This window comes from Schistocerca americana, chromosome 1 (assembly GCF_021461395.2).
Source record: "Schistocerca americana isolate TAMUIC-IGC-003095 chromosome 1, iqSchAmer2.1, whole genome shotgun sequence".
Lineage (NCBI taxonomy): Eukaryota > Metazoa > Arthropoda > Insecta > Orthoptera > Acrididae > Schistocerca > Schistocerca americana.
This window is the reverse complement of record NC_060119.1, coordinates 344,887,148-344,907,772: the sequence shown is the minus strand read 5'-3', so window position 1 is coordinate 344,907,772 and position 20,625 is coordinate 344,887,148. Positions and strand designations below refer to the sequence as shown.

General features: G+C 45.0%; 1 protein-coding gene and 1 pseudogene across 1 annotated transcript; one reads left to right on the top strand and one right to left on the bottom strand.

Annotated features, from left to right (window-relative positions):
• The first annotated feature begins 7,818 nt into the window (after positions 1-7,818).
• Positions 7,819-20,346, top strand: LOC124622450. Its single transcript, XM_047148154.1, has 2 exons — positions 7,819-7,886; positions 18,620-20,346. The coding sequence occupies exons 1-2, from the start codon at positions 7,820-7,822 to the stop codon at positions 19,759-19,761; spliced, it is 1,209 nt and encodes a 402-aa protein (XP_047004110.1). The 5' UTR covers position 7,819; the 3' UTR covers positions 19,762-20,346.
• On the bottom strand, positions 18,040-18,157 carry LOC124561158 (annotated as a pseudogene).
• Positions 20,347-20,625: the final 279 nt, after the last annotated feature.

Genomic DNA, 20,625 nt, shown 5'->3' with positions numbered 1-20,625 from the left:
GGTTAACGTCTTTGCCCCTTGTTCGAGAGATTTGCTTTGCGCTGCTAAGGCCAGGTCGTCAGCCTGTCCGAATTTTTTGCTCACTGTGTAAGGCATTTCGCTGATGTAGAGGTTGAATAGTAGTGGTGCTAGGACTGAATCTTGAGGTAGACCATTCTTGATCTTAAAAGAGTTACTGACATCTATAACGCTTGTCACTTTAAAGTTGCGATTGGTGAGCATGTTCCTCAGGAGAGTCGTGAGCTGAAGGCATGGGATCGCTTTCTTCGGTTTGAGCATGAGTCCATCCAGCCAAACAGTATCGTAGGCCGCTGTTAAGTCTACGAATGGCACTGATGTTTTCAGTCCTCTTTGAAAGCCAGCTTCTTTGTATGATGACAAAGCCAGTACCTGCTCGCAGCAGCTACGATTATTGCGGAAGCATGCCTGGAATGGTGGTATCACTTCATCTTTAGCCTTATAGAATCACTCTAGCATTTTGTAGCTTACGCTCAGTAATGCTACTGGGTGGTAGCTTGCTGGATCTTTGGGTGGTTTACCTGGTTTGAGTATTGCTGTAGTGTGAGCTATTTTAAATTGTTGTGGGATCTTCCCGGTGTTGAGGATGTTGTTTTAGGAACCTTTTAGCCAAGTTGAGCTGTTCTTCCTTAGGGGTTTGACGAATTCTGGTAAAACCGTGCCATCGGCTTTTCTATTTTTGAGGTTCCTAACCGCTTCTTTTATTTCTAACTCTGCGAAGGTGTTCAAGTAATCGGGGTGAGGTTGAAGATTTTTGACAATTTCGTCTAACTCTTTCTTTACTTCATCTGCAGTTGTTCTGTCCAGAGGAACATTTTCAGCTCGTTGTTTAATGTGCTGCGCTATCTGTGAGGCCCGTAAGGTTGGTTCACTAATGGTTTTAGAAGAAGCGGAGCCCAATTTCGTTAGTACTGATGATGCCTTTCTGCTAGAGTGGTAAAGTTCAGCTCTGATGTTAATGGTTTTCATCCTTGTTTCCGTTTTTGGTTTAATGATTCCAGTGTTTGTTTTCACTTTTCGTTATCAACGCTCTCGCTGTGATCTTGCTCTAAAATGTTCAAATGTGTGTGAAATATTATGGGACTTAACTGCTAAGGTCATCAGTCCCTACGCTTACACACTACTTAACCTAAATTATCCTAAGGACAAGCACACACACCCATGCCCGAGGGAGGACTCGAACCTCCGCCGGGACCAGCCGCACAGTCCATGACTGCAGCGCCTTTGACCGCTCGGATCTTGGCATAGCTTTTCAGTTACTTCATCCCAGCAAGTTATATATTCCTTATGATAGCCTCGAGGTATGTTTCTCTTAGCAGCACTGATTATCATCCCGATAAATCGTTTATAGTTTTCTACTTTAGGTTTGAGCCATCGAATATTGTGTTCGCCTTCTTTGGTATACTGCGGCCAGTTTGCTCTTTTAGTTCCATCGTGCCTACCTGATGGTGTTTGCTAGGGAGAATTCAGTACCCACGGTGACTAACGTAGGCCTGTGTTGACTGTTTGGGAAGTTCTTTAATACTTTCTTTGTATGGGTAGAGGGACGTTATTAGTATCCTTGCTAAACATATGCAAGTCAGTGTTGGTTTTTGTGTTCCATCGTGCGGATCGGAATGTTTTCAGGTCCATGGCAACGTAGTTCACATATATATCTTCTTTTTCTATCCACTAGGCCAGCTTTTCACCGTTTTCATCAGTGTTGCTATATCCTCAATTAGTGTGACAGCTGTTAAAGTCTCCTACATATACGCAAGGGTGAAGGAGGTTGGGAAAAACAGAATTTACCCAAGTTGTTTACGGTGGTTTGTAAGTAGTCATGATAGTTAAACCGTTAATTTCGACGGCTATTGTTTCAACGTCATGTTGCTGTTCTTGTTCAATTATTCTATAGTGACTGAGAGCGTTCCTGATACACACAGCTGACCCATAGTTAGTAGATGGTATGTGTGCTATCAGCTTATATTCTGTAGCACAAATTCTTGCTTCAGAAGCTTCTGGTGGGTGGTGAGTTTCTTGAAGAACCATTAAGTCGATGGTATTATCAGTTGCCAGTCTGCTTAGGTATTCGCATTTGTCTCTGGAGATCCCTTCTACATTGATTTGCAAGATATTTAATTTGGGGCTAAAGCGTCAGTTGGCTTTTAAAAATGCCTTTTTTATTTTGTTCTCGCTGCTGTCGGTTGTGACCGTGAGAGATCGCAGATCCAATACGGTCGTCGTATGTGTAGACTTTTCGCCGTCATTTTCTTGAAGTACGTTGCCCGGGACGCACCATCCTGGTCATCTACACGTCGCACCCCATTTCATAGGTGTCCTGACGTCATTGCTGGCATGGTTGTCCGTTGACCGGAATGCCATCTTCCGGGCAGAACACGATCGTACGGACATCTGTTTGACAGTTTATATGATTATATCGTGAATTGGACACATAACGGAGAAACAGCGGTTTGTTGCTTTAATTCTGGAAACCAATGTATGATAAAAAGCTAAGAAACGAGTCTTAGTGGAAAACATCGCATATGGTACTAAAACTGCCAGTGAACATGCGTTACTAAAATTTTCAAAGAGATACATTTTGTCTTAACATTTTCTTAAAAAAGAAGAAACTGGAAATGAAATTATGTTATTAAACGATAGGAAAATTACACTAGATGTGACGAACAAAAACCACTTTACATTTGCAAATAAGCATATACTAATCTGTGCGAATAAACAACTTCAATACCTGAGAAATAAGGCACAAGCATCATGCTGTCAAACATTGCGAAGCACAAAATACACCAATAGCACAAACTCAGGCAATCTGAAATGAAGGTTTATACGTAACGCAGAAACAAAGCTGAGTATAAAAGCTTTTCTGAAACATTCGGCCAACACATGTACATCTAGCACAGTCAGAAAATAAAAATAGGCCAGAAAAGCTGTATCGTTTCATGGAAAAAGTAGTTACAGTATACAACATAATGGAATAATCAAACTGAAACTATATTTCTTCGCATACTGAGGTGCAGTGTCAACCGACGCGCGTACAGTATGGCGCACTAGCCGTCGCTGTTGCACGCCCAGCTCACACGAAATATACGGTGAAGACGCAGTGAGCAAGTTCTCCTCCGGGAGAAGAGGTTGAGGCAAGAGGTGAAGTTATCCCAGGCCGCATGAGATCCGTCAGAAGCCTGTCAGGCTTGGCACAAAGTTGGCGTTCCAAAACATCCCAAAGGTGTACTAGAGTATTCAGGTCAGGACTCTGTGCAAGCCACTCCATTACAGAGATGTTATTGTCGTGTAACCACTCTGCCACAGACCGTGCATTATGAACAGGTGCTGGATCGTGTTGATAGCTGCAGTCGCCATCCCTGTATTGCTCTTCAGAAATGGTTCAAATGGCTCTGAGCACTTTGGGACTTAACATCTGAGGGCATCAGTCCCCTAGAACTTAGAACTCGTTAAATCTAACTAACCTAAGGACAACACTCACATCCTTGCCCGAGGCAGCATTCGAACCTGCGAACGTAGCGGTCGCGCGGTTCCAGACTAGAAGCGCTCGGCCACAGCGGCCGGCCAATTGCTCTTCAGCAGTGGGAAGCAAGAAGGTGCTTAAAACATCAGTGTAAGCCTGTGCTGTGATAGTGCGACGCAAAACAACAAGGGGTGAAAGACCCCACCATTTAAAACACGACCACACCATAACACCACCGCCTCCGAATTTTACTGTTGGCACTACACACGCTGTCAAATGACGTTCACCGGGCATTCGCCATACCCACACCCTGCCATCGGATCGCCACAGTGTGTACCGTGATTCGTCACTCCGCCCAAAGTTTTTCCACTGTTCAATCGTCTATTGTTTACGCTCCTTACTCCAAGCGAGGCGTCGCTTGGCGTTTACCGGTGTGATGTGTGGTTTATGAACAGCCACTCGACCACGAAATTCAAGTTTTGTCCCATCCCACCTAACTGTCATAGTACATGCAGTGGTTCCTGATGTAGTTTCGCATTCCTGTGTGAATGAAATAGTGGACCTAGGGATGTTTAGCAGTGTGGAAATCCCTCGTACAGATGTATGACACAAGTGACACCCAATCACCTGACCACGTTCGAAGTCCGTGAGTTCCCCGAGCTCTCTCTCTCACGATGTCTAATGATATGGAGTACCTGGCAGTAGGTGGCAGCAGAACGCACCTCATATAAAAAACGTATGTTTTTTCGTGTGTCCGGATACTTTTTATCACATAGTGTATATACATAAAATAACATCTAGCCATTTTATATTCTGGGCGGAAGTACTCAAAATAAATCGCACGCCCATTTCGGACGAATCTAGTTTCAAAACACTTGCATTACGTGATTCTTCGTTTCCTAAATCATTGCAGGTGAATGTCTGGATGGCCACGGTGTCTTCTTTCTGACTGAGATAGTAATGCCCAGTGTCTAAGAATTAAGACGTTGACGAGATTTTATATTTTTTCCTACGAAATGAAATGCACTCGTGACTCTCTTCATCACCTCAAACAAATCTAAAACAAACTGAAAGACATGTCGAAAACTCCGCATTTCCATGCCCATACTGGTGTTCTTTTTTTCTTTAATTATAAAAAAGTATCTTCTAATTGACTGTTAGTTCTTTCCCGTCGACCGCAGTATACTATAATACTCAAGAACCTGACGCTGATCAGTAGGCTTGTGCATTGCTTCAGTTGGACTGTTATAACAGCGTCGGTATTTCCCTCTTTTATTTCCTTTTCTTTCACAGTTTATTTTATTACTTTTGTATGATTGAGTGTGTTTTCCAGAACAGAATGGTTACAGACCGCTAATGGTTTTGAAAGTATATGCTATTTTCCAAGCTGTGTTGGTGCTGTTTATAATCATAAAGACTACCAAGTAAAAAGTCAACGTCTACAAAATGGTTCAAATGGCTCTGAGCACTATGGGACTTAACATCTGAGGACATCAGTCCCCTAGAACTCAGAACTACTTAAACCTAACTAACCTAAGGACATCACACACATCCATGCCCGAGGCAGTATTCGAACCTGCGACCGTAGCGGTCTCGCGGTTCCAGACCGAAGCGCCTAGAATCGCACGACCACACGGGCCGGCTCAACGTCTACAGCAATCATAAAAGCATCCATTCGTAGGTGTCAGTAGAAATTGTTGCAGGGGCACCACGGTCTATAATTTTCATTTTTGATGGGACTGTTGCAACATGTGTCATGCCACAAGAACTAATTCTTATAAGTGACACAAAATTTTTTTCAATATCCTTGACAATTGATGATTGTCCACTCAGTAAGTGAATAAAATTTTCTTATTTCCGATTCCAGGGGTGGCACTGAAAGGGGGAAGAGGGCCCCCTCTTGCCCCCTTCCTCTTTGTGGATATATATATATGAGAGTTTGTGCGAGTCTCCTTGTATTTGTAAATCTTGAGAATCAAGTGTGTGAAGAGGGAAGCAAATGGAATTTCTGCTCTCGTCTGTTAGTATAAAGTTTTGGTGAGCACAAACCGCTTTGTCAATTTGCGTTAATAGTTAAAACGTGTGCAAATAAATTCCAAAATATTCAACAGCTGATTTTGTGCTGAGGGCTTCCTAAGGATAGGGCTTCATTTTACACAATAAAGAGCCAAAGAGACTGGTGCACCTGCTTAATATCGTGTAGGGCTCACGCGAGGACAGCACGCAGAAGTGTCACGACACAACGTGGCATGGAATCGATTAATGTCTGAAGTAGTACTGGAGGGAATTGACACATGAACGCTGCATCGCTGTCCATAAATTCGTAAGAGTACGAGAGGGTGGAGATCTCTTCTTAACAGCACGTTGCAAGGAATCCCACATATGCTCAATAATGTTCATGTCTGGGAAGTTTGGTGGCCAGCGGAAGTGTTTAAACTCAGATGAGTGTTCCTGAAGCCACTCCGTAGCTATTCTGGACGTATGGGATGTTGTACTGTGCTGCTGGATTTGCCGAAGTCGGCCGGAATGCACAGTGGATGTATCAGGGGTTCCATTCACTCCAGCTGCACACGCCGCACACTACTACAGAGCCTCCACCAGCTTGCTCACTCACCTGCTGACATGCAAGGTGCATGGACTCATGAGGTTGTCTCCATACCTGTACATGTGCAACAGCTCGATACATTTTGAAACGAGACTCGTCCGGCCAGACAACACGTTTCCGGTCGTCAACAGTCCAGCGTCGGTGTTGACGGGCCCAGGCAATAAAAAGAGCCCATATCGATGATGTTTCGTTGAATGGTTCGTACGCTGACACTTCTCATGGCTCAGCATTGAAATCTGCAGCAATCTGCGGTAGGGCTGCAGTCCTGTCATGTTGAACGATGCTCTTGAGTCGTCATTGGTCCCGTTCTTGCAGGATTTTTTTCCAGCCGCAGTAATGTCGTAGATTTGTTGTTTTGCCGGATTCCTGATATTCACGGTACACTCGTGAAATGATCGCACGGGAAAATCCCCACTTGATCGCTACTTCGGAGATGCTGTTTCCGATCGCTCGTGCGGCGACTATAACGTCAAATTCAGACTCGCTTAAATCTTGATAATCTGCCATTGTAGCAGCAGTAACAGATCTAACAACTGCGCCAGACACTTGTCTTATATAGGCGTTGTCGACCGCAGCGCCGTATTCCTACTCTTTACACACGTCTGTATTTGAATACGTTTGTCTATTCCAGTTTCTTTGGCACTTTAATGTATATATCCTTTTTTAATTGGTCAAACAACGCAAAATCGTTGTATTTGAAAATTATGGGACTTACATGCACATGTTTTGACTATGAACAGTAATTCTTCTACTACAAAAAATTTTCAGAGCGGTTTGTGCATTCCAAAACTTTCTAGTAACGACAGCACCAATTCCATTCATTCGCGCTTGGTACGTTTGATTCTCAAGATTTAAAAACTCCCGGAGGCTGGCGGAAATACAAAAAGAGCAGACAGAAATATACCGCTGGAACCCATAAACATACATAACTGACCCGTCAGCCAAGGAAATGCGAAAAGAATTTACAGATTACTCTGTATCACTAGAAAGAGAACAAGAAAGGCGATACAGATGACTTTAAATTTCAGATGATTTCTTATGTCAGCGTAAACTTATATACATTTTTGATAATATACATTGTTGATGAATATTACATCTGCTTCACTCATCCAATCGTCGTCTCTTTCCTTTGGTGAGTAGGCGTGAAACGTAAATATCAAATAAATCCCATTTACTTCTACACAAATCAACTCCAATTCGTATAGTTTTTTGTGTCAACGCTTAATTAATTGCCTGGAGATACTGAGTGCGCAAATTGTGAATTTTTTTACGTGTCTCCTCTTCTCTAATTTCAAACTCCACGGAATATTTTACAGTGCGCACTGTTCTTAATACTATTTTTGAAAACCACGTATTGTGTGTGTCACACAACACAGGAACACACTCGACTCTTTAAATTAACTGCTGCGTTTTTTCAGTGGTCAACAAGTACTTCAACACCGACATTTCGGACTGTCCACGCAAAGCTTCTGAGAGTGTCTCAAAAACTAGCAGCAACTGGCAAGTTCGGCGAGTAGTTCCAGAAAGGCTCAAGGAACTAGGAAACCTTTTCTCTAGCTTGCGAAAGCAGCTTCTACGAAATTGAAGGTAGTCAGATTCCGTGTGTGATTCCATGTCCAATCGGCTTTCAGAAGTGGTTTCTTCAAGCCACTTGCGGAAATTTACCCGATAGCGGACACGCGCCGCAATATAAACGGGTGGCGACGGGTGGCCTCTTCAGTCCGAAGAACTCCACGATGGCCGCCCTGCTGCTGCTGGCTCTTCTCGCCATGGCTGGACACGCCTCCCCGCAGCCCCACGCAGGTACATCTACATATACATCTACATCCATACTCCGCAAGCCACCTGACGGTGTGTGGCGGAGGGTACCCTGAGTACCTCTATCGGTTCTCCCTTCTATTCCAGTCTCGTATTGTTCGTGGAATGAAGGATTGTCGGTATGCTTCTGTGTGGGCTCTAATATCTCTGATTTTATCCTCATGGTCTCTTCGCGAGATATACATAGTAGGGAGTAATATACTGCTTGACTCTTCGGTGAATGTATGTTCTCGAAACTTTAACAAAAGCCCGTACCGAGCTACTGAGCGTCTCTCCTGCAGAGTCTTCCACTGGAGTTTATCTATCATCTCCGTAACGCTTTCGCGATTATTAAATGATCCTGTAACGAAGCGCGCTGCTCTCCGTTGGATCTTCTCTATCTCTTCTATCAATCCCATCTGGTACGGATCCTACACTGTTGAGCAGTATTCAAGCAGTGGGCGAACAAGCGTACTGTAACCTACTTCCTTTGTTTTCGGATTGCATTTCCTTAGGATTCTTCCAATGAATCTCAGTCTGGCACCCGCTTTACCGACGATCAACTTTATATGATCATTCCATTTTAAATCACTCCTAATGCGTACTCCCAGATAATTTATGGAATTAACTGCTTCCAATTGCTGACATGCTATTTTGTAGTTAAATGATAAGGGAACTATCTTTCTATGTATTCGCAGCACATTACACTTGTCTACATTGAGACTCAATTGCCACTCCCTGCACCATTCGTCGATTCGCTGCAGATCCTCCTGCATTTTAGTACAATTTTCCATTGTTACAACCTCTCGATACACCACAGCATCATCTGCAAAACGCCTCAGTGAACTTCCGATGTCATCCACAAGGTCATTTATGTATATTGTGAATAGCAACGGTCCTATGACACTCCCCTGCGGCACACCTGAAATCACTCTTACTTCGGAAGACTTCTCTCCATTGAGAATGACATGCTGCGTTCTGTTATCTAGGAACTCTTCAATCCAATCACACAATTGGTCTGATAGTCCATATGCTCTTACTTTGTTCAATAAACGACTGTGGGGAACTGTATCGAACGCCTTGCGGAAGTCGAGAAACACGGCATCTACCTGTGAACCCGTGTCTATGGCTCTCTGAGTCTCGTGGACGAATAGCGCGAGCTGGGTTTCACACGACCGTCTTTTTCGAAACCCATGCTGATTCCTACAGAGTAGATTTCTAGTCTCCAGAAAAGTCATTATACTCGAACATAATACGTGTTCCAAAATTCTACAACTGATCGACGTGAGAGATATAGGTCTATAGTTCTGCACATCTGTTCGACGTCCCTTCTTGAAAACGGGGATGAACTGTGCCCTTTTCCAATCCTTTGGAACGCTACGCTCTTCTAGAGACCTACGGTACACCGCTGCAAGAAGAGGGGCAAGTTCCTTCGCGTACTCTGTGTAAAATCGAACTGGTATCCCATCAGGTCCAGCGGCCTTTCCTCTTTTGAGCGATTTTAATTGCTTCTCTATCCCTCTGTCGTCTATTTCCATATCTACCATTTTGTCATCTGTGCGACAATCTAGAGAAGGAACTACAGTGCAGTCTTCCTCTGTGAAACATCTTTGGAAAAAGACATTTAGTATTTCGGCCTTTAGTCTGTCATCCTCTGTTTCAGTACCATTTTGGTCACAGAGTGTCTGGACATTTTGTTTTGAGCCACCTACCACTTTGACATAAGACCAAAATTTCTTAGGATTTTCTGCCAAGTCAGTACATAGAATTTTACTTTCGAATTCATTGAACGCCTCTCGCATAGCCCTCCTCACACTACATTTCGCTTCGCGTAATTTTTGTTTGTCTGCAAGGCTTTGGCTATGTTTATGTTTGCTGTGAAGTTCCCTTTGCTTCCGCAGCAGTTTCCTAACTCGGTTGTTGTACCACGGTGGCTCTTTTCCATCTCTTACGATCTTGCTTGGCACATACTCATCTAACGCATATTGTACGATGGTTTTGAACTTTGTCCACTGATCCTCAACACTATCTGTACTTGAGACAAAACTTTTGTGTTGAGCCGTCAGGTTCTCTGTAATCTGCCTTTTGTCACTTTTGCTAAACAGAGAAATCTTCCTACCTTTTTAAATATTTCTATTTACGGCTGAAATCATCGATGCAGTAACCGCTTTATGATCGCTGATTCTCTGTTCTGCGTTAACTGTTTCAAATAGTTCGGGTCTGTTTGTCACCAGAAGGTCTAATATGTTATCGCCACGAGTCGGTTCTCTGTTTAACTGCTCAAGGTAGTTTTCAGATAAAGCACTTAGAAAAATTTCACTGGATTCTTTGTCCCTGCCACCCGTTATGAACGTTTGAGTCTCCCAGTCTATATCTGGCAAATTAAAATCTCCACCCAGAGCTATAACATGGTGGGGAAACCTACTCGAAATATTATCCAAATTATCCTTCAGGTGCTCTGCCACAAAAGCTGCTGAGCCAGGGGGCCTATAGAGACATCCAATTACCATGTCTGGGCCTGCTTTAACCGTGACCTTCACCCAAATTATTTCACATTTCGGATCTCCGTCAATTTCCTTCGATACTATTGCACTTCTTATCGCTATAAACACGCCTCCCCCTTCACTGTCCAGCCTGTCTCTATACATTCCAATCTGAGTTTAGGATTTCGTTACTGTTTACGTCTGGTTTCAGCCAACTTTCCGTCCCTAGTACTATATGGGCGTTGTGACCGTTTATTAATGAGAGCAGTTCTGGGACCTTTCTATAGACGCTCCTGCAGTATACTATTAGCACATTAATATTGTTATTCCCTGTTGCATTTTGCCTACTCCTACCTTGCTGCGTCTCAGGAGGCGTCTTGTCGGGCCTAGGGAGGGAATTCTCTAACCTAAAAAACCCACATGTGCACTCCACACGTACTCCGCTACCCTTGTAGCCGCTTCCGGCGTGTAGTGCACGCCTGACCTATTCAGGGGGACCCTACATTTCTCCACCCGATAGCGGAGGTCGAGAAATTTGCACCCCAGATCTACGCAGAATTGTCTGAGCCTCTGGTTTAAGCCTTCCACGCGGCTCCAAACCAGAGGACCGCGATCGGTTCTGGGAACGATACTACAAATAGTTAGCTCTGATTTCACCCCGCGAGCGAGGCTTTCCGCCTTCACCAATTCCGCCAGCCGCCAGTACGAACTGAGGATGACCTCTGAACCCAGACGGCAGGAGTCACTGGTGCCGACATGAGCAACAATTTGCAGTCGGGTGCACCCAGTGCTCTCTATCGCCGCCGGCAGGGCCTCCTCCACATCTCGGATGAGACCCCCGGCAAGCAGACAGAGTGAACACTGGCCTTCTTCCCCGACCTTTCCGCTATTTCTCTAAGGGGCTCCACCACCCGCCTAACGTTGGAGCTCCCAATAACTAATAAACCCCTCCCCCCGTGTGCCTGCTCGGACCTTGCTGAAGGAGCGGCCACATGTCCACCCACAGGCAGAGCGGGCGATGCCACACGGCCAGCCTCCACATTGACCCTCCGCCTCGTGCGCCGTGAACGCCGCTGAACCCACCACTCCCCTTGGGGGGAGGGTGACCCAACCGCGCCCGGTACCCGCGAAGATGTCTCGACAGCAGGGACAGTGGGTGAAGCATGTAACAGCTGGGGTGTACCATGCGACGCACCAGACTCCCCACTGCCGCTACACTCCGAAGCAGCAGCCTGAAGACGGCTGACTGCGGCCATCAACACGTTCAGCTGTTCGCGAACAGTGGCCAGCTCCTCCTGCGTCCGTACACAGCAGTCACACATCCTATCCATCCTAAGAAATCAATTTACTGTAGAGAGTTCATCAATTTTTAGCTGGACTGCTAATTCACTAAAGGCGGCTGACTAAACTGTGGTTGCTAGCCACTTCTTGTACAAAACAATGAAAATAGCACTACCTGTCTCTGGACTGTATTGAAAACAAACAGTAGCACTACTGGCACTATGGTTGTCTAAAGGGACTCTCTGACTGTATTCAAAACAAACACGAAATCTATGGAACACTGTTACTAGCACTCGATAATTAAAGCTTCCTAAAAGCAAAAACACACGGAAGATGAAGTGACAAGTAAGAATAATACAGTTAATACTTAATAATTAACGAAGCTCTCTGCACAGCAGACGTGAAGCGGACGGCAGTTACGACGACACTGACACGTACCACACGTACCACACCTCGTCCCTCACAGTGAACTTCTTCATTTTCCATTATAGTCCCTGTCTATTCGCCTTAAGTCCAAACTCAGAACCGAAGCTCAATGTAAACTTACTTTTGAAACACCAGATTTGCTTACTCTTCCATTTTTTCTCTTGTCCATCTATTCCTCATTTACATCTACATTTGTGGCTGTACTCCACAAGCTACCTTATGGTGTACGGCGGAGATACTTCGTGTACCATTAACTCTTCCAGCTTTCCCGTTGTAGCCGCAAATAGTACGCGGGAAGAACGATTGTTACCAAGCTTCCGTGTGAGTTTGGATGCCTCTAACTATATATTCAAGCCATTTTCGCGTGATATAGATAGCAAGTAGTAGCACGTAGGTTGATTCTTCCAAGAAACTACACTCATGGAATTCTAACAGGAATCCATACTGTGCTTGGCAAAGCCTTTGTTGTTGCTACAGCCGCTGGAGTTGAACACCTCCGCGACTCTTTGACGATTTTTAAGCGAACCTGTCACGAAAGGCCCTCCTCTTCTGTGGGTATTCTCTATCTTCACCATCAGTACTGCACGTGTGCGAGTCCCAAACTGCCGAGCAATATTGAGGTGTCAGTCTAGAAAGGATTTCGTTATGTTATCTCCTTGCTGTCCGCCGCTTGTGGTCCCGCGGTAGCGTTCTCGCTTCCGAGCACGAGGTCCCGGGTTCGATTCCTGGCGTGGTCAGGGATTTTCACCTGCCTCGAGATGACTGGGTGTTGTTGTGTCGTCTTCGTCATCATCATTCATCCCAATTTCGGTCGGAGGAAGGCAATAGCAAACCACCTCCACTAGGACCTTGTCTAGCACGGCGGTGCGGGTCTCCCGCATCGTCCCCCTACGCTCTGTGAAGGAGTATGAGACTCCATCCTCTCCTTCCTGGCGTGACCACGGTTCCTCAGATGTAGCCCAATGAGTCAGTTTGGAACCTGACACACCTGCGACTAGTTTCATGTGGTCGTTACATTTTAAACCGCTTCGTAAGCACATTTCTAGACATGTTGGATGTTACTGCTTCCAACGCGTGTTTAGCAGTCTTGTAACCATATAATAACGCGCAATACTTTGCATTTGTGTACGTTGAGGGTCAACTGCCGCTCCCTGTGGCAAGTAACGATTTATGCAGGTCTTCTTGCATTTCACTACAACGTTCTAGCCAAGTCTTCTTTGTATACAGGGTGTTACAAAAAGGTACGGCCAAACTTTCAGGAAACATTCCTCACACACAAATAAAGAAAAGATGTTATGTGGACATGTGTCCGGAAACGCTTAATTTCAATGTTAGAGCTCATTTTAGTTCCGTCAGTATGTACTGTACTTCCTCGATTCACCGCCAGTTGGCCCAATTGAAGGAAGGTAATGTTGTTCTACAGTACTAGCATCAAGCACATCAATACGTAGCATCAACAGGTTAGTGTTCATCACGAACGTGGTTTTGCAGTCAGTGCAATGTTTACAAATGTATGGATTAGCACGAGGCAATAGCCGTGGCGCGGTACGTTTGTATCGAGACAGATTTCCAAAACGAAGGTGTCCCGACAGGAAGACGTTCGAAGCAATTGATCGGCGTCTTAGGAAGCACGGAACATTCCAGCCTATGACTCGCGACTGGAGAAGACCTAGAACGACGAGGACACCTGCAATGGACGAGGCAAGTCTTCGTGCAGTTGACGATAACCCTAATGTCAGCGTCAGAGAAGTTGCTGCAGTACAAGGTAACGTTGACCACGTCACTGTATGGAGAGTGCTACGGGAGAACCAGTTGTTTCCGTACCATGTACAGCATGTGCAGGCACTATTAGCAGCTGATTGGCCTCCACGGGTACATTTCTGCGAATGGTTCATCCAACAATGTGTCAATCCTCATTTCAGTACAAATGTTCTCTTTACGGATGAGGCTTCATTCCAACGTGATCAAATTGTAAATTTTCACACTCAACATGTATGGGCTGACGAGAATCCACACGCAATTGTGCAATCACGTCGTCAACACAGATTTTTCTGTGAACGTTTGGGCAGGCATTGTTGGTGATGTTTTGATTGGGCCCCATGTTCTTCCACCTACGCTCAATGAAGTACGTTATCATGAAACTTTCTGGCAGATTAAAACTGTGTTCCCGACCGAGACTCGAACTCGGGACCTTTGCCTTTCGCGGGCAAGTGCTCGACCAACTGAGCTACCGAAGCACGACTCACGCCCGGTACTCACAGCTTTACTTCTGCCAGTACCTCGTCTCCTACCTTCCAAACTTTACAGAAGCTCTCCAGCAGGAGACATTTTGAACATTTCCTGTAACAAAGTGTTTGAAGTCACGCTGGTACGTTCTGTTGCTGTGTGTTTCCATTCCATGATTAATGTGATTTGAAGAGAAGTAATAAAATGAGCTCTAACATGGAAAGTAAGCGTTTCCGAACACATGTCCACATAACATATTTTCTTTCTTTGTGTGTGAGGAACGTTTCCTGAAAGTTTGCCCGTACCTTTTTGTAACACCCTGTACAATGGCATTATCCGACATATGTCTTCCGACGTTATCCAATAGCCTACTTGCACATGTTATCACGCATTATCCGAAATAAAAAAATAATGAACTGTTTCTATGACATCACTATTGATTTACACAATTTTATTTTCAATATGACATTACCTTTTATCGCTGTACTTTTTCTCCATAAAATTACAAATCTGAAGGCCGATTTAACTCGGCGTGGATACGACTTACTTATTTAGGGGGAAGAAGGGGAGTGGGGAATGGGAGGGGGGAGGGGATGGAGGGGAATGAATCATCTCACCATCGTTCTCGGTCGTTCGTCGTGTGGTGACATTGGCAGCAGACGCTGAGCCGTTACGGCGTGTCGCCTCGTAGCGGTGACGTCGAGTTCGCAGCACTCATCAGAGAGCCTCCTACGGCCAGGTACGGAATCCGCGTTGTCGCTGTGTGTTGCCGCAGCCGAAACAGATATCGCGGTGTCGGGAGGCAGATGTAGGGGATGGATGGAGGAGCCCCACGTCCTCTTGCTTCCACGCTGTCTCCCCAACTGTGATCTTCGCTTTTCATTAATCTCTAAGCTCACAGACGCGTCGAATATTTCCACCTCTTGGCGCTGTCATTGGCGGACTAAATTTGCAAGGCCGCCTGATGACTGATCGCCGATCCATGATTACGCCTCCTGTGCAGTGTGGCAATTTTCTATTTTGTGTGAGCTGATATGTGATTGATAAACTGGTGTCTTTCTCACGTTTTTATTGTCGCGCTGCTATCAGCTTTGGTCGCACATTGTTCCAATGTTTCACTTCGTTCATTAGTTGCTGTGAAAGCAACCACGCAAAACTTCTTTGTAACGCCTGTCTCTGCCTGAGGCCTAGATAGTCTCATGTTTCGGGTTCGTCTAAGAATTTTCTGGAATTTGTGATTTATAAGCAACCACTCTACCGCACAGGAAACTTTTTTTGTGTTTTTCTTTAAGCCGGCTGACTTCTTCCGCAGTTCTTTAGTTTTACACGCCTCTCTGTGCGAAATCTTGGTGCTTTGTATCTGCGCTCCATCTCAGTGTTTGAATGGGTCCGTCGGTTATCTCAACGTTTCACAATGTTCGCCACATTCTTCCCTTTCTTAAGCGAGGCTAGGGCATCCGCTGGACTATCCCACGCGAGTTTGCAGAATGCGCCTCTGGCGCTCACTCGATGTGGACCGACATTCCCTTCACGCTGGGCTGCTGGCGCTGTGAATGTGGCCAGTAGCGGAGGTACCACAAGTGATTTAACGTCGCTGCTAACTGCGATTACAAACTAACAGACCACTTTAGTCGTTTGTTCCCCCTAATACAATAAAATTTCAGAAATATTGGAACACGTGAGGCAATACTAACCCTACGACTTATCTTAGAAGCTTGATTAAGGAAAGGCAAACCTACGTTCCTAGCATTTGTAGACTTAGAGAAAGCTTTTGACAATGTTGACTGGAATACTCTCTTTCAAATTCCGAAGGTGGCAATGGTAAAATACAGGGAGCGAAAGGCTATTTACAATTTGTACAGAAACCAGATGGCAGTTATAAGAGTCGAGGGACATGAAAGGGAAGCTGTGGTTGGGAAGGCAGTGAGACAGGGTTGTAGCCTATCCCCGACGGTATTCAATCTGTATATTGAGCAAGCAGTGAAGGAAACAAAAGAAAAATTCGGAGTAGGTATTAAAATCCATAAAGAAGAAATAAAAACTTTGAGGTTCGCCGACGACATTGTAATTCTGTCAGAGACAGCAAAGGACTTGGAAGAACAGTTGAACGGAATGGATAGTGTCTTGAAAGGAGGATATAAGATGAACATCAACAAAAGCAAAACCAGGATAATGGAATGTTCGAATTAAATCAGGTGATTCTGGGGGAATTAGATTAGGAAATGAGACACTTAAAGTAGTAAAGGAGTTTTGCTATTTGGGGAGCAAAATAACTGATGATGGTCGAAGTAGAGAGGATATAAAATGTAGACTGGCAATGGCAAGAAAAGGGTTTCTGAAGAAGAGAAATTGTTAACATCGAGTATAGATTTAAGTGTCAGGAAGTCGTTTCTGAAAGTATTTGTATGGAGCGTAGCCATGAATGGAAGTGAAACACGGACGATAACTATTTTGGACAAGAAGAGAATAGAAGCATTCGAAATGTGGTGCTACAGAAGAATGCTGAAGATTAGATGGGTAGATCATATAACTAATGAGGAGGTATTGAATAGGATTGGGAGAAGAGAAGTGGCACAACTTGACTAGTAGAAGGGATCGGTTGGTAGGACATGTTCTGAGGCATCAAGGGATCACCAATTTAGTATTGGAGGGAAGCGTGGAGGGTAAAAATCGTAGAGGGAGTCAGAAGGATGTAGGTTGCAGTAGGTATTGGGAGATGAAGAAGCTTGCACAGGATAGAGTAGCATGGAGAGCTGCATCAAACCAGTCTCAGGACTGAAGACCACAACAACAACAACATCCTTCCGTTGTTGCAACTTCGATGGGCAGCAGTGTATTACATTCTTTTTGAAATCCTAGTGTATTTCACTCTCTCTTGGGTAGGTTAACCTGTTTTGTGATTTTGGATGAAGCAACAGCAAACTCTTGCTCTGACTATGATAAAAATTTCAAGTAAATGAATTAGTGTCGGTAAGAAAATGTCAGACACTGTGCGCAAATTCTTTGACAGCATTCTATATTCTAATCTTTTTGCACCCTAAAAGTTTTCTGGGTATGGTACCGCGTCATAATGTAAACAACTACTGCTGCTGGAGAAAAAGCACCGTTTCGGCCACGATTGCAGTGGCCTTCTTCTGGGAAGACCCAGCCCGGTTCTCTCACCTTCGACTTCCATCTCTCTGGCTCAATGAAAGATGCGCTCCCCGGGAATGGCTACCGGTAAGAGGATGTAATTCAATAGGTCAAAGTGCCCTGATACAGCAACATGTCGACCAGTAGAGTGGCAGTATGAGGGTATACAGGACCTGCCAGTAAGGTGACGTAAAGCCGTCGCACTGAACGATAATATGCGTTGAAAAATAGAATTTTGTAGCCAAAAAGAAAGGAGAATGATATGGTGTACTGGAATTCTGAATAAAACCAAGCTGCTTTCAGAAAAAGAAATGTGTTGCATTACTTATTGATATCCCCTCGTACATTATATACTCACGTCCAGACAAAACAGAGCACCTTGAACAGTTAGAGATACTTTACTACTACTCCCGAACAGGCCATGAAGTCCGAAAGGTACCGACAGGCCGCTGTGTCATTCTCAGCCCGCAGGCGTCACTGGATGAGGATATGGAGGGGCATGTGGTCAGCACACCGCTCTGCCGGCCGTATGTCAGTTTCCGAGACCGGAGCCGCTACTCCTCAGTGAAGTAGCTCCTCAGTTTGCCTCACAAGGCTGAGTTCACCCCGCTTGCCAACAGCGCTCGGAAGACCGGATGGTCACCCATCCAAGTGCTAGGCCAGCCCGACAGCGCTTAAGTTCGGTGATCTGACGGGAACCGGTGTAGCCACTGTGGCAAGGCCGTTGGCGAACAATTACAGATAGGACGTTCATATTCAGAGGACATGTACAGTAGTAGGTTCTGCAGAAATGATTAACATTTCAGTCTCTGCGATTTAGCATGTGTCCTGCTGCCTGCTAGGCACAGGATCCACCATGGGGCCCGATAGCTTGTTGCGTGCGTGACGGCATGGACGCGTTTGAGGAGCGAATGGCGTCCTGTTATACAGATATCGAAGCTGCATTCACCTGGTTCCAAAGTTCATCTGAGGTGGTTAGCAAGACCCAGAAGAAGGCCGCTGCAATCGTGGCCGAGACGTTGGTTTTCCTCCAGTAGCAGTGGTTTTTTACATTATGACGCGGTACCATACCCAGAAAACTTTTATGTCGACTGACTCTGGCCGCGGAAACCTACGCAATTATATTTTTGCAGCCTGTTGTGAAACTGAGTTATCAGTTCAGTTATAATGACATTTCTATTCAAATTACAGGCTGTTCGGTGGACGTAAACAAATCCAAGATGCCCTACCCTCAGCCGCTGCTGCTGAAGCCCGGCGGAAGCAAAGACGTGCACGGCTTCGTCACGCCGGACTCCTCGGGGAAAATATTGCTCAGGCAGAACCAGCAGATCATCGTCGCGTGTCCCGACAACGCCCTCGTGGTGACGAGACAGCCGCTGGCGACAGCCACCTGCATCTCCGGCACCACCTTCACCATCGGCAGTAGGCCCTACAACTTCAGTGATCTCCGATGCGTGTCCCAGCCGAAACCATCGGAGAGGAATCCGGCCAAAACGTGCGGCAGCAGAAGTCAGTATCAGGAGATCCAGCTGGGCTTCCAGGTCGGCCCCGACTTCTACACGCTCATCGACGCCTGCTTCGACGGTCGCTCCTACAGCACGGTGTACGACCACTTCACGATGGTCCGCGAAATAGGGGGCAGCCAGACCGGTTTCCCCCGGCCCGACTGGTTGAATGGCACCTTCTTCCCCAACATTGACATGGATAATCAATACAGAAGGACCACGCAGATCGACACGGTCGGCAAACTGCTGGGGGACCCTAACTTGGGGTCCAGGTACATTTCTCTAACGACCGACTACTTCCTTTCCAAAGGACACCTCACTGCTAAGTCTGATTTCAGCCTTGGCGCGCAGGAATACGTCACATTCTTCTACATGAATGCTGCACCGCAGTGGCAAACATTCAATGGTGGCAACTGGAAACTCATGGAGGACAATGTACATTCCTATGTTGCAACAAACCTCGTCGAGCTGCAAATCTACACGGGTACGCACGGAATCACAACGCTGCCCAACGTGAGAAATACCGAGACGGAGTTGTACCTTTATACTAACGGCACAAACTACATTCCAGTGCCGAAGCTCTTTTGGAAGATTCTGTATAGAGAGGATACTAAGGCAGCTGTAGTGTTCCTAGGTGTAAACAACCCGTACATTAAGAACCCTGGCTCTGACTACTTCATCTGCAAAGACGTATGCACCAAGATCAGCTGGTTAACCTGGAGGGCCAATAACCAGAAGATGGGCTACTCGTACTGCTGCGAATATGCAGACTTCAAGAGAGTCGTGGTCGACGCGCCCAACCTCACCGTTAACTCTCTGCTTACCTAAGCCTCTCAACTGGAAGGCACTTCGAATTAAATTCAGAAATCACAAGGAAGCCACACCAGACGAAATCCGTATTCCGGACTTCTATGGGATCCAACAAAGAATGTAAATACATCTGTAACTCTTTATTTCGGTTAGCTCACAGTCCTTGAATTTTACTGATATCAGAATTTCACTTGAAGCTTCTTTGTGCCTTCTTTGAACGCATATTCCTAAAGTTAAGAGATTATCGCGACTTTTGATTTACACATTCCGATTCTCTCTTGAAACTTATGTCTACCAATTAGAGAAAATGTATCCAGTACAAGTAATTTTGCTATATTTGTGACATATTTATTTTAGAGAAAGTTTGGTTATTGGATGGCAACATGGGAATACTAGCAATTATGTTTATATGGTATACGGAGCACAGTTAATTTCTCACTTTTTTCCGACTTTACTACTTAGGTGCATGATTATAGAACAAGGTTACAGTGGAGGAAACATGATGAATGTACATGACAACAAAATCCGATGTAACGTATTTCCTAACTTAAACATAATTTGTATGTATGAATTTCTGAAAAATAAAAGAAAATTTGGATGTAAAAACAATACTTTGTGCTCAAAACTACAATGTGAATGAAGACACATGCATATTTTAAATTTTATCTTTATGTTATTAAGTTATGGAAGTATTCTCATTGCATATCAGTCATTCAGACTAAGCGTTTCTTCTGCATGTATAACTTTTTGTATAACGAACCGGTAAGACAAAATTCAGCGACATTTGAAACTGTATCATCAATATACTCCGTCTCTTAGGGAAAGCGGTTGCAAGAAGTGATATTAAACGAGAATGTGCTGTACACGGAACAAGCAACAAAA

Coding starts and splice junctions, on each gene's coding strand:
- LOC124622450 (XM_047148154.1), top strand. CDS start 7,820: ATGGCCGCCCTGCTGCTGCTGGCTCTTCTCGCCATGGCTGGACACGCC. Junction 7,887..18,619: donor CTCCCCGCAGCCCCACGCAG/GTACATCTACAT, acceptor TTCAAATTACAG/GCTGTTCGGTGGACGTAAAC.